This window comes from Polypterus senegalus, chromosome 12, assembly GCF_016835505.1.
Source record: "Polypterus senegalus isolate Bchr_013 chromosome 12, ASM1683550v1, whole genome shotgun sequence".
Lineage (NCBI taxonomy): Eukaryota > Metazoa > Chordata > Cladistia > Polypteriformes > Polypteridae > Polypterus > Polypterus senegalus.
The window spans coordinates 146594265-146609556 of NC_053165.1; the positions used below are offsets into that span (position 1 = coordinate 146594265).

Genomic DNA, 15292 nt, shown 5'->3' on the forward strand with positions numbered 1-15292 from the left:
AATGCATGACATCACCAGTTTATAGTGCTCAAACCCACTCATCATAATTTAAGTGTGAAGGACTTTTGTGACAGTGTGAGAGTAAAACACGAGAGAAACTTCATCTGCAAATCTCAAGGGTCTGCAGCCAAATAACATTCTCAAGTCAGATTAGTCAAATCAAGGGTAAGAGAGTGTGCTGTATGTGAAACCACATCGGCATACATAGAGTTTATAATATTTATAAAATAATAATGATTTTACCAGACACATGCAAATATGCATACAGAAATAATTAAGTTAAAGTACCAGAACATTGAGGTTACAATGGCAGCTGGACAAAATCAAGCTAACACTAAAGGAATAACAGTAGGGAGAAAATGGAATTGCCTTATAACAGCAATTGAAAATCAAAACAAGAGGTAATAAACAGGGCAGCAATATATGCAATTGCCATATCTGCACATTTAAGACATTTGACTACAATAATTCAAAAATGAAGCAAGACACTGAGCATGTTCTGTATTATGGACAGGCTTATGACTGTGTGTGTCACACTTCTAGTGAGCATTCAGTCAGTGGCTCAGGAGACTTCAGTGCACAGGGAATACTTCACAAGTTGATCCAAGTACAAGTCTCACAAGGCCCATTGCAGTTTAGCCTGTTTTCTTCCACAACCGGGTGTTGCCGGGAAGCAGATAGCAGGCAGCAGGGCCTCACCCAGAGGCTAAAAGGTTGGTCTGGAAAATATTAAGTTGAAGCTTCAACTCCAACCAATGACATTCTGACCTTGAATAAGCAATGACACCAGTGTGCGCCTCTGGGGGAGAGAACAACCACATATTAAACAAAAATTCAACATAAAATTGAGTAATATACAGTGCTAATAAAATAATGTATTAAACAACACCGATTTTGTCACTGGACTACTAGAAAGTATGAAGACTTATTGCATACATCAAGGCCACATGCTGGGATGGTGAAATACAAATAACTGACATTTTAATACAACTTATGCTGCAGATCAGCCAAGATCTCAAATATGACTTTCAGATTAAACTTTGTAGTGAGAAGCCAAGCAAAATGACGCATTATTACATCTTTGCCTGAAGAAGGGGCCTGAGTTACCTTGAAAGCTTGCATATTGTAATCTTTTTAGTGAACCAAGAAAAGGTGTCATTTTGCATGACTTCTCACTACAATCCTAACGGCTAACACGGTACAACACCCTAGCACTGTATTAAACTTTGCTAAACTTTCCTGAGTCAAAAAGAATCAAAGATGGGACTCTCCTGACCTCTGACTGAAAACAATGACTTAGTTACATTATTTTTTTAAATTCTTACTTGATTAGCCCTCATTACCAGGTCAATTCAGAATTACACCAAGGCCTTCTACAGCCCAAAAAAGGAAACGTTCATTCTTGGGATTCAGAGGCACATCCATTTCACCTGCAACAAAACGTGCATCATGCTGATATTTTTTTTAAACTGATGACAGATAAGTGTGGGAGACAAAGTAAAAGGAGAGTTTGTTCAAGTCATAAAAGTAATTTATCAAGTTAAGGAAACTCCCAAAGAATGGCTACAGACCATTTCCGTAGCAATCCCAAAGAAAAACAAAACCACAAACTGTGAAAAGCATCAGAGAAGAGCTCTGATATCACATGCAATAAAGGTTCTATCAAAAGTAATCTAAGTTTGAAGCTCCAAGACTAAGCTGATCTACTGCAATACGGATTCTGGCCAAAAGTCGAGCACCACCACATGGACAACCCCACAAGCAAATTGAAACGAAAAGCAGTAGGACACATATCTGTGCTTCATCAACTTTGTTAAGGCATTTAAACAGAGTCAAAAATTACATCTTCACAGAAACGGATGTCTGCAAAAATGTTGTCAGAGTCATAGCCACGATCTAACACAAAATAGTAAGAGTTTATGAAGAAGAATCAAACAAGAACATGTAATACCCATACAAAGAGGCTTATGCTAAGGATGTGTTTTGTTCCCACTATGCTGACAACGTTTTTAGGGGTATTTGCAAAGCTGATGGAATTCCAGCATTTGGATCCAAGACCATACAGATGATTTGCTTTTCCTCAAAGAACTGGAGGAAGACCTCAAACATGTACTTAATGAAGTGGCAGAAAAGGACAATCAAGTCTCTATCCAAATAAACATGCACAAGACATGGTTGTAACAATTAAAGGACATAGAAGAGTAAAATTAATGCTAGAAAATGAAAGAATAAAGAAAGTAACCAATTTTTCCAAATAGAGATTAAAGAAAACCTGAAGAGCAATGTTGACATCGGAGCTTTAAATCACCAAGACCAAGTTTTCTGGAGAAACAAAGAGCTGATGAGGATCAATCTCCATGAAAAAAACTACTTCAGACATAAGTCTGGTCTGTTCTCAGAAATGGTGTGGAAACATTTTTGCTTACGTTGTCTCTAAAAAGAAGACCACAAGCTCTGAACTATGGTACTATAGGGGGACCATGAAAATTAGCTGGACAGACATGTCCATGAATGAGGAGGTGCTGCAAATAGTCACTACAGCAGAACCATATTTGTTGAAAGGAATATTGAAGTGTCAATTCCTCTGCCACACTGCAAGAAACCTGGCTGGAAAGGAGTAATAAAAGATTGTGGAAATGAACAAGATAAAGAAACAGAAAGGGAGAAGAATGACATGCTGGATGGAGGACATCCAAGAAATGACAGGCTGCCATGACAACAGGCAGAACATTAACCTGGCAAATGACAAGGCCAAGTGGAAAGCAAAGATGAAAGAAAAGTTCAGCGTTTGAAGTTCACCTACTGTTTGACTGCAAGTGGTCATGATAGTGGATGGGTGGATAGGAAGATAAATACAATAGAAGTTTCAACTGTTAGTAGACTCATACTAATTTGAAATATTGTAATATGGCTGTGCTAAAAAGTATCCTTTTTGAGGTAGTGAAATTGTGACAGCATTTAAAATGAACATAACTAAAGTGTCATAGCTCAATGTATAAATACCAGTTAGCTACATATTGTTTTTTCTGCTTCTGGCCGTATGAATACCCTGCATGTCTCCTATTACAATGAATTTCTCATATCATCATGAATTCATAATTGTATTCGTCACTGGGAGCTGAAATTTAAACCATTTTGCATGTTTTCTAAAAATTAAGATTTAAAATTTTTGGAGTTAGCTCTAAAACACATTGACTTCCTGGAAAATTTCTCCCATTCCGCTTCAAATGAAAACATCATCTTCACAAGATGAATAAAAGAAAAAAAAAATTCAGCGTGACTAGAAGGAAAAGTATAATGAAATAAACCAGACTTTTATAAAAGGACATTTCAAAAGATGACTAATAGAAAATTTAAGAGAAGAGAAAAGGCTGTGACGTGTAAAATGATTCGCCGCAGAGCTGCAGGGAGCCCCAGTTTTACACAACCCTGCTGTCAGGATTTCTAGACTAGGTTCGCTCCCACACAATAGCTTTATTTCCTAAGTTAATTTAAAAAAAAAAAAATGTTTACACAAAAGTTTAAAAAAGCCCACAGCAAAGGAAAATGAGCTGGACTTTAAGTATTCCTGCTTAATGCACTTCACATCCTTACAAACTAAAGAAAACAAACTACCACCCCAGCGCAAAAATCAGTTTATATTAACACAATCAATGTACCAATTCATGGATTTCACAAACAGTCCTTTGTTTCTGATGGACCTTACTTTAAAACTTTGAACTATGCAGCAAAAATTTATTATGTGAACAAAACTAGACGGTGGCTGGTTCACTGCCAGTTCTGTTACTGAAAACTTTGTTTAAGTCGAAGAATCTTAACGGTGGTATTCAGGAAAACTGAGTCCCACGCACTCAGCATACATTTACTGTCCTTGCCTTTAGGAGCTACTCCTGCTACTTCTCATTAAGTGTAGACCTCCCGACCACAGAGAAAGCATTCAGGACAACATGACCCCAACTTTAGGACTGTGACCCCTCTGCTTCAGAGTAGGGCTTTTAAATTCTTCCAACAGAATCTGCAGTTGATGTACTGCAAGGATGCTACCTTCAATACTTCATATTCTTATGACAGCATTAACCACTTATTTATGAGGTCACTAACAACAGCTCCATAAAAAAGTTGTTACAAATGTTCCAAGTTGAAAGACACATTGGTGGCAGATAAGAGTGAATTACTAGGAGGCTCTGTATTTGTCAGAATGTTGAACATGTTACATGACTACACTTAAGCCCCAAAGAAAATTTTGGTCTCAAAACAGAAGAAATCTGTAAAAGTAGACAGAAGTAGCTACCCTTTGTAAGGGCAAAGTGGACAAAACTGACTACTTTTTTATTTTTAAGTCTTTCATCAAATCAATTGTCCCATTTGCAAGTATATGTCAGTTTGTAAAACCTCACAATTAAGAATTATCTATATAAACACTGTCAAAATGAGCAGCAAACTCATTGGATTGCAGCAGTCCTTTCTTAAGCTGATGTCACATGACTTTTTGTCATGGGGTACGTCAGACATGCCGACAGCAACTGGGGACCTTGTCGCTGCACCATATTAAGGTATAACACAGAAAATCGCAGCCCATGTCACATTTACCAACTGAGTGCCCATCTTTCAGCACAGTCATGCTCACCCTTTTCTCTGATAGTCAACAGCGTGGTACTTTACGCAGCTGGTGCTATTTGCACGATTAACAGGTGTGGAGAGTTCAGAAGCAATCTCAGTCCTTCCTTTCTTTTTTCCATTCTGTTACAGAATGTAAAATATGAGACAAGACAAACAAGCTTCTTTTCTGTTTGTAAGGTTCAAAAAACGTATGTTCTTTATTCCTTGTTGCTGCATTCTATGCATTGTATTTCTAGATGAGTATTCATGGGTTGTCAGCCCTCATGGACATACAGCCTGCCCTATGATTAAAGGCAAATTCAAACCTGTCAAGACTTTACTGTAGCGATTCGGAGACTAGTTGGTCTCATTCAATGGGTATTTCACCATAGGAGATCAGCGACTATCTCCACTAAGATTACGTAAACAAAGGCTACAACTGAAAATAACTGGAAAAGTCCCATAATGTGACACAGGCTTTACAGTGCCATATCACAAACGAGTTAGAAATAAGGCCGACTCCAGTCTAGCAGCCATCCCCAGTTTCACTGGTTGCAAATAAGGCGACAGATTTAGATTTTGAAAGATCAAAAGTAATGGATTTAAGAACTGTTATCTCGAGAGTTACAGCTATTTTAAACAGGGATCCGGTTGTATTATGAATTATCATGGTGTACGGTTATTTATTCTCACTTGCAGAAGTGTTATGGATGTGTGTACAGATTGTAACAATGGTTATCATATACTGTCACTTGGCTTAGTTTCTCCTATCAGTGTAACAGTGCTCCTTTTTTGTAAAATGAGAAAACAAGTCTACCTAACTTAAAGAAGAAATACTACACTCGGGTAGTAAAAGTAAACTTTAATTTTTACATTTTAAATTTGTTTTAATGATGCACTAAGGCATCCTGATGAAATCAGAATGAAAAAAAAAATGTTTGAAGAAGAGTGGCTATATTAGGAGTATTACATGTAGTTTCCTCATTTGTTGAGCATACTGATTCACAGATCCAGAGTAAAGGTTTAATATTATGGTGTGGTCACTTTCAGTTTGGCATTGGCAACGTCACCCTTATCCATGTGGGGCCATCTCAAAAACTGAAACTTGGATTCATTTAAAACTGGCCTGTTTGGTATACAGTCCTTCTGCAATGAACTGGCACCCCACCAAGGCATGGCCCCAGAATAAGCTCAGACCACCAGCAACCTAATAACTGGGTTGAACACAGAGGCATTCAGAATATGAAATGCCTATTCGTATCTGTATCTTTTGGGCCATTTAACACTACACAGTATTAAAAAAATGTGTATTTATAAACAATTGTGTAATTATTTCAAGTTGTTCAAATTTGCAACATTAGGTGTCGTCTTTGCTGCCTGTCATTTTTAAGTCTTTAATTTCAACTCTGAGCTTAAAGTAAGATTTGTGATTAATAAGAACACATCCAATGGAATGATTTCATATATTAATAAACTGAAAGCATTTTTTTAATGAGTGGATGAAGGTGTGTGTTATCTTCAGAAAAACTAAAGACTTTTTCCTTTTGCAGTGGCAGCAATTATTAAGCAGCAGTGGACAGTTACTACTGAATCTTGAAAAGGGAAGTTGTGTGTATATATAAACTGAATGTTGTGTACATGCATAAGTATTATACAGAAACATATAAACAAAGTATACTGTTTTAATCTACATTTTTATACAAATAAAAACATACAGAGTCTATTCTCCCGTGTCCATACACATTTTATATATGTATGTATGAGTGTATTTTTTGATATTTTTTATTATATATATATATATATATATATATACATACATACACACACACACACATATATACATATATATACATATATACACACACACATATATATATATATATATATATATATATATATATATATACACACACACACATATATATATATATATATATATATATATATATATATATACACACATATATATACACATACATATATATATATATATATATATATATATATATACACACACATATATACATATACAAATATACATATACATACATATACACACATATATACATATATATACACATATATATATATACACATATATATACATATATATATATATATATATATATATATACATATATATATATATATATATATATATATATACATATACACACACACACACATATATACACACCTACAATTTAAATCATGCATTAAATATGTAAATGTTTTCAGTTGTTTGCTGAATACAGATGGAAATTACCACTGTGGGCAGCAGGGTAGCACAGTGGAAGGTACTGCCACCTTGCAGATTCAGCATCATTGGTTTGTATCCCGTGCCTTTTTATCATTCATCTATGCTAGATTTCCTTCAGGTACACTGTTGTTCTGGCCAATCCCAAAAGACATGCCGAAGGTTAAATGGTGAATCCAAACTGTAAGTGTCAATATGGATTTCAATGGTCATGCCATTTTAATAGTGTCCTTTCCAGGGTTGTTACCCAAATTGCACTTGAATACTGCCAAGTGAGGCCCCAGTCTCCCGTGACGTTATATTTAATTAAGTGAGTTTGAACATGTTATGTCAAATGCTGAACCAAACACAACCTGGCCTAACACAGGTGCCCGATTCCCTTGAACTGTTAGTGTAAGCCACTTTAAAATGCAAATAAAGAGCAGTCCATTGAATAAGTGGAGACCCCAGTAATATGTTTGAATGAAACAAACTGGATACAAAATACACCAGGATGAACTACACTTTGGCTACAGCAGATAATTTTCTTAAATGACTTAATATATTCAATCGTCGTAAATATACCAATAAACCAACACAATGAAATTAAACTGCTGAAAAACAAACCAAGGTGCTGATCAATACAACTTTTATGCCTGACCGTTTTGTTGCTGTACTCTGTAGAATTAATATGAACAGCAAACTATGCCAAATATTAAACAGAGAAGCAGCCACAGTCGCATGCTCATAGTAAGTTCATAGTTCTGCTTCATAATGTTGCAACTTAACTTTTCTGTCATTTATGCTTCCACTTGACATCATCTCAGACTCAAACAGCTTTAGAAATAATGTCATACAGTGCCCAAAAATTCATACTGAAAAAAAGATCTTTTGAAGCCTGGCAAAGTCGTCAAGGGCATGGACGACATCTCAGGAGTGACATACCGTTCTGTTTCCAGCCACACATTCTTTTTTCCTGTTACTTTGCTGACAGACTGTATCTCCACCACAAGTATGTTTTTTCTTGTAACGAAAGCTGACAGCATTTCATGTTTACCTGTGTACAAAGTCTACAAGTATGGAGCCTGCAGGCCTGCTCTAAACGCTCTGATAACGGCAAGTTCTGTAAAGAGTTCAGAGGCAATGTCAATTCTCTTTAAAAACACCCTCCAAGAAAAGATGTCTTTTGTTAACATGACTGTTATAAGGACAAAGCCCTGAGGGGAAGGCGGTGAACACCACCTCCTATTACACCAAGTTTCTCCTTTGCATGATAAAATTAAATTGTGTAAAGTTTTACGAGATTGTCTCCTCAAACTTGTGACTACGGGAGGGTTATTAAAAGAGCACCATCAATGTATGCATCACAAACTGATATTTATTCTGTGCACTTCAATGAATAACTTTGAACTATGAATTTTGTAGCTGAAAGCTAAACCTGGAGATTAGTAAGACTCTGGCAAGTCTCTCTCAAGGCAGACACCAATCAATTTTCAAATGCAGAAGACTGAAATGATAAGATATACAATTAAAAGATGCTATGGAGCAAAAGGAGCTTTCTTACATGATATCGAACACAACACAGTAAACGCCTTGACTAGAAGTGGGTTGCTGAGATGGCAGAGGAAACAGGGATCTTCTTCGCCCCTCTACTGTATTCAACAGATAGAAACCAGTAAAATGTGCTACTTACACACTACATATTTTATTATTTCAGAAAGAGCTGTAGTTTAACTTGAAATGTGGTGACCTTGGGCCTTTCTAGGGCTGGTTCCTGCCTAGCAGCCAATGCTACTAGGAAGGTCTCCGACTCACCAGATCATATTACATTAAATTACTCAAATACTAATAATGTGAGCAGCTTTTGAGAACATAACTCCAATTGTTCCTATCCCAGCCAGAAACAAGTCTGAGGAGCTTCACTGTCATAAACCAAAGCAGTGGTTAAGTTTACTGTAGTGTGCACAGGCACTCTGGCTATATAAATAACAATGTAGATTATGAAAGACTATGAAAGTATTATCTACTGCCCCACTTGCTTAGCTTTTATTTTGCTTACTTCTGCCTGAAAACTGACAACAGCTCACACACACAAACATTTCGTCAATGTGCACCACCACAAGAGTGAAAACGCCAACAGTGGGAAGCAGCAAATGCCCCAGATTTCAATATCATAAAATTATGATAATTTGGATAGTGCCTTATTACTTTTCTTCTCCTTATAAAAGCTTGATGTCCAAAATGAGACACACTAAATTCCTGGAACCCAATGATTAAGTCATAAGGACCACCACTATAGCTCTAGGTAAAGCAACTGTTCCTTCAACATATTATTTAAAAATGATGACCATTTTTGAGAAAGAAGGCAAGTTCACACAATACACATTTTTCAATCCTTTCAGGACATCATCCAGCAGAACTGGATGATGTAAGTATACTTTATTCTTCACGTTGATAAGTTAATAAGTTTAACCATAGCATAACTAGGCATTACACCTGTCTAGGTACAATCCAGCTTGAGTAATGGTATTGGTAAGTACGCATTTCTTGTTCATATTTGCTACTTGATTGTGTACTCACCAATTCAGTGTTTCTTGCTCCACAGTGAGTACTGTATTGTAATAGAGCATAATGACAGTCCAAACACACTGTAAACAGGGACACTTAATGCTACCTTTCATTTGATTGTCTTTTTTGACTATGGATTACATTTTAATCCGTCATTTCAAGCCAGTTATAAAACACCTTTCAATGTTGTATGATGGAGATGCATTCGTGAAGCATAAGGTGGCTTTCTAGCTATGTGTGTCCAGCCAAAATAACACTTAATTTTAACATGAACCTGAAAGTGTTTTCCCTAATAAACAATCACCCCCCGCCAAATCTGAAAGCACTTTGTGGTGTAAACTCTTTGATGATAACATAAGAAATCTGACAAGTGAGAGACCATTCAGTCCATCAAGCTTGATTCTTTAGCTTCTCTAAGCTGTCCCCAAATGTAACCCAGATGCTTGTTAAAGGTTTTCAAGGTTTCTGATTCAACTCCATGTCTCGGAAGCATGTTTCAGATTCCCACAACTCTTTGCGTAAAGAACTGCCTCCTGGCTTCAGTCGCAAATGCACTTTCCTCAAGTAGATGATTCACCATTAAGTTGAAAGAATTAACCACACCATATCGAATGCAACATTTGTGGTACTACGTAAAGAAACATTTGGGCTTACAGATGAAGAATGAGCTGACAGTAGAGCATTACTAGCTGCCATATCCCACTTTTTAAATAAAGAAATTCAGTCCGTAATACGGTAAAAAAAAAAGTGTCTGTAGGCTTGCATGAAGTAAAACAGGATAAATATTACACAAGTCATTATTAAACAGGACTCCATTACACAAGTCATTTTTAAGTAGGACAAATGATATGATTTGCATCTATTCAGTGTTTTATTTAGGAAAATGACGCTTATAAAACTCAAACCAAAACAAGTGCTCACAAGTCACAAAGCAACTCTAGCGTCTAGAACATTTTACATAAAAAGGGCCTTAAAAAAGTAGCCTCAGCACCACATTCACTTTAAAACCTCAAACCAATCAAAGCAGTTTCACGACTGCTGAGCAGCGGTTATGTGTGCACAATGGAATAGAAGTGCTTGGCTGCAAGTGATTTTATTTTTCTTTTTATATTTCAGTTGCAGTCTCTTAGCAAAAGGCTCGCACTTCAGCTGATGCTATTCCCTGAACGGACAGAAGATTAAGGAAGTAAACAAAGAAGCAGCATCACGACCAGTTTCAAAAGAAACTGCAGACTACGTGGATTTGGATTTAACTAATCCACTTAGATTACAAGGGCTCTGTCTTAAAATGGTAATGCCAAGATCTTAAATAAATAAATGATTAGATAGTTAGACAGACAGACAGACACTGCATAAATAGGTCACGTAGACTAGGACCAACCGAGGTTATGAAAATCTTGTGGGATCTCGTTTAGTTTACGAACATGCTGACCTCTACCATGGCAAAGAGTAGTGCAGGAATCCTTAAAAAAAAAATCTCAGGCTGCCACTGACACTCCAGAACAAAAAGAGGCAGAAACTTTCATTAACAGACATTTAACACAAAAATAACACAAGTCAGACAAATTGCTAACAGCAGGCCTCAAGTCCACACATGCAGGCTAGCATAAACACTTCTTCTGGGTTTACTTCAGTTAATTCAAGGGCTCTTTTTATTATTTCACAAATTTCGTAAACTATTTTATTTTTTACTTCATTTCAATTGAGAGAAGGATTTATCCTAAGGTTATTTTTATCTCATAATTAATTTAAGTAAAACACTCTATATTCTGATTTTTCATTCAGTTAATTTAAAACTTATGTTCTTAATGTTATGGCATAAGAATTTTCACTCCTGTTAATTTTACAATACACGCTAAGTGCATTTTTTCTTTAAAAAAAATACACTTTTTGGGAAATCTCTACATTAGTTTTTTAAAAATTATTATAAAAACATTACAAACTGCACAAATAATTATGTTAGGAGTAAAAATAAAAATGCTATAATGTTTTGTGGAAATACATTGTGCTGGGGTGATTTTTTATTTTTATTTGCAATATTTAATTTGAGGAAAACAAATTAACTTCAAGTTTTTTTTTTATTAATGAGTTTAAGAGGGGGTACTTAGAGTAAGTAGTTATTTATTGAATAGAAGATGGCTTTATTACTCAAAACATTTTTTCACATTTTTAATATTTTATCTGTTACAGATATGAAAGATAATGCACTTTTTCTTAATGATTCTGCTTATATCAACATAAAGATTTGAAATCCTTTTGATGCTATTTGTCACCATGTAAATAATATTTGTTTTCTCCTCTAACTTTTATAATTGGACTGGGTGCTTATATTTAAAAACAGCCAATCAGTTTCTTATTGGTTGCCAGGAGCCGTGACTGCTCAAAGCAAATCCTTCATGACGGAAAGCTGTACTGATGGTGCGACTTTCAGCCGGGGGGAGGGTCAGATGCTGGAGAAACTGTCGCCGCAAAAACTATTGCAGCTTCCAGATGTGCAATGTGGTTCTGTCAAGCCAGACTACGGATGGATGAAAAATGGCTCATTCCTGACCAAAGAGGCTTTGAGCGGCTACTTGCCAGGAATTACCTACTTACCCATCAGACTCGAGTTCATAAAAGGTGTCGGAGACAATCCTTCGTGGGACACTAATCGACTGTCACTCAAATGATCGCCATAATGAGGACTGTCGGCAAAATCCTAGGGGAAAAGATCAGAGCATTAAACAGATTATTAGGGGGTTCTGATCATTTTGAGACTCTTCTAATTAGTATCTAGTGCAGTCACAGGTCAGGTTTTATGTTAAAGTTAGTATATACCCTCTAAAATTCAAATATAACACCCCCTCAATCAACACCACTTCTTAATCTATTTTCAGTTTGAGTTCTGTATCATTATCAACATAAGAAAAAGAAAAAAACAGTAGAATGGAATTATGGCTGTAAAAGAGTACTAGTATAGTTTGTTCAGTCAATCTGTTTACTACTGTAGATCCGTCTTACCCTAGTTAAGATCACAGTGGAGCAAATTTAAAGCATCTACATACATCAGTATCAAATTTGTGTCTTGCAAAGTGGGGAAATAAAATACAAATTACAAATATTGCCAAGCTATAATTCAAAAGGCACTATAGGAGAGTAAAACATTAGCTACAAAAAATGAAAGGCGGTGTAAGACAAATAGCTATCTACACCGATTAAAAGAATGAAGCACTTTAGGATAAATAGCACCATACAGACAGGAATGGATTGCCAGCTTTTTCTCTTACCCTGACATCCAAGTGTGAGATTTTCAAACACTACATTTTCTGCCATACAGACATGGTAATCCTCCTCCTACAAACTGCCTTTGTGTTGCTTCTAGCAACCATTTATTGATTCTATTGTTCTGAACAACCTCACCTACAAATATACGGCCAAACGAAGAAATTAATTCTCAAATTTTGTGCCACATTAAATATCAATATTTACTTTACACAATAAAATCCTGCAATTTCAAACACCACCGCTGCCACCAAAAGGACACACATACTATAGCCTATTTGAAATTTTAACAAATACAGAGAAATTTATGAAAAGAAAACAGCATTAGCTTAAGGTAACACACACTCAACAGAACCAATTTGCCTGTCATACTCATCTGTAACATGACCATAGCACATTACTTCTAAAAAAAAAAATACAAAGCCACACCCGAGAAGAACAGTAGCTCAAAAAGGCAGTTCATGCACAAGCACGGAGATGCATATGACCCTATGTTATGAGGAGCCTCCAGATGAAAAGGTTTAGGTCATCATTGGGAGAGTGTAATGTAGTATGCAATGTAAAAAATTTTAAAAGTGACCTTCTTCACATTAATATCAGGTAGTTTTGGGGAATTGTTTAGCATATGAGCTTACCTATTTTTTTTTTTTGCATTGTCTTGTAGTGCATGGCTTTGTAAAATTACTTAAGATTGTGCTTATCGTGAACCATATTACACAAACTAAAACCACACGACAATATGTTCTATAAAAAGGGGTGTCAACAGCTCCTTAAATACTTTGGGCTAGAATGAGGGCACAGACTGATGGGTAGAAGAGTAACGGGCATGGTAATGCTGCAGGTAATACTGCCGCCACCTTTTACTGTTTGGTCTGGGTCACCAGTCCATTCTTTGCCTAGACCAGTATGTTCACTGGGGTTTCACCTCATAGTCCAACCATACAACGTACTGAGATGGTTTTTAGTGTTGTAAGGTGCTGTATAGCCATCAGTGGTTGATGTTCAATCCTCACTACTGTCTGTCTGTATAACCATGAGCACCTGCCAGTGCTCACTCTACAGAAGTACTGAAACAGGTACTTGCACATATTTTTAGCTAAATTAACAAATAAAGCTTGAATTAAGGAGGTAGGGATGCTTTCCTAATTTCTTTATTACTATTTGCTTTATTACATTAATATGCCTCTGTGAGATATGGTACTGATGTTTTAATACTTATACCTCTTTCTGCTGCTTAATACATCACATGACTTGTTAAGAAAGGTGCTAGATAAAAACAACAGCTTACACAAGTTTCTAAAAGTATAAAGCTTATGCTGTTCCACTGCTGTGTTAGTTGGTATAAGTTATTGAATGCTCTAATTTTACAAAAACAATAAAATGTGGACCTTATGACCCCGTGTCTTTCCTACTCAATGCCAGTTACTCAATAGCTTCCAGTAACCTGAAAAAAAAGAAAAAAAAAAAAAAGGATATAGACGGAAAAAGACTAAAGCTGAAAATAAAACAAATAAAATGGGGGGGTGGGGCTTGTTAGGCAGCCAGAGAATAGCGCGCCGCTAACAGCAACAGAGCACAATGTGCAAATCCTTTGGGAGTATTAGATCATCAATCATAGAACATTCATCATTTCCCAGACTGTGGGCCAACATTCACAGCAGCATTAATGGGGCCGAAAAGAGTCGCCCACCCCCCTCCCTTTGCTATCTGGGCCGCACGGTGTCAGCTCAATGAAAGGCCTAGCGCTAACTACCGGCTAAGCAACTGTCAAAGCATGAGCACTGCTTAAGGATGCAAGTCACAAATCCTTGCGTTCCGCTTGCTTTAAGTGATCGTTGGAGAGCCGGGCGTCCCAGGTGAACCTTAGCTTTGCTTTAACTACTCCAGAATCAATGACACGTATGTGACAGACACAAGGAAAGCAATCTCGCTGACATTTACAGCTTGGCGGTGACTACGGGGGGCAGCCCTCTGGTAAAAGTGGCCACAGCCCTGCCTGTCACAAGGGTGGCCGGCGGTGGCAGCTGCCCAGGAAACAGAAGTGCTCAGAGCCAAGGTCAACACTGAGCATCACGGCATCAGAGGAAAAACAGCCAATATACATACTAGAGGGAGAGAAGTGGCTGCCTGTATCTAAACACATACACTCGCCATAAAAAAAATAAATAAAAATAACAATAATAACAACAACAACAGTGGCTCATAAGCATGACCGCAACCCTGAAAATACTGCCTTTATGGATAATAAATTATTAAGATTGGACATGTGGGAGCAGAATAATCAAGGATGTAGAGATACATATGAAACAGTATCCATAGGCACAAGGTTTTAGACAGGACTTTATAATGGTGTTAACTGTTCTATCATTCAAAAAACAACTTAAAATAAGGACAATATCCTTTAATGGTCCTTTGTTCTTTCAAGTAAAAATATCTTTCCCACACAGTGGAGCACTGTCAGATAAATGGTATAAAAATATGGAAAGACAATCCTCATATGTCTGGTCTTGCCACAGTGTCAGATTTAATTTGAGATCATCCTGCAACCAGTAACCTTTGATAGACGTTGTAAGTGCACATTAAAATTTAGCAATATGTCACAAAGTACTGCCCAACTTTCAGTCTCTT

The 15292-nt window shown here is 36.6% G+C and overlaps 1 protein-coding gene across 4 annotated transcripts in view; it reads right to left on the minus strand.

Annotated features, from left to right (window-relative positions):
- tcf12 (transcription factor 12) overlaps positions 1 to 15292 on the minus strand; it is a 285014-nt gene that overhangs the window by 144439 nt on the left and 125283 nt on the right. For all 4 annotated transcript variants that reach the window (XM_039770242.1, XM_039770241.1, XM_039770243.1 and 1 more), the window contains one exon: positions 11999 to 12101. In XM_039770242.1, coding sequence (XP_039626176.1) covers positions 11999 to 12101 — 103 coding nt within the window. The remainder of the gene's footprint in view (positions 1 to 11998; positions 12102 to 15292) is intronic.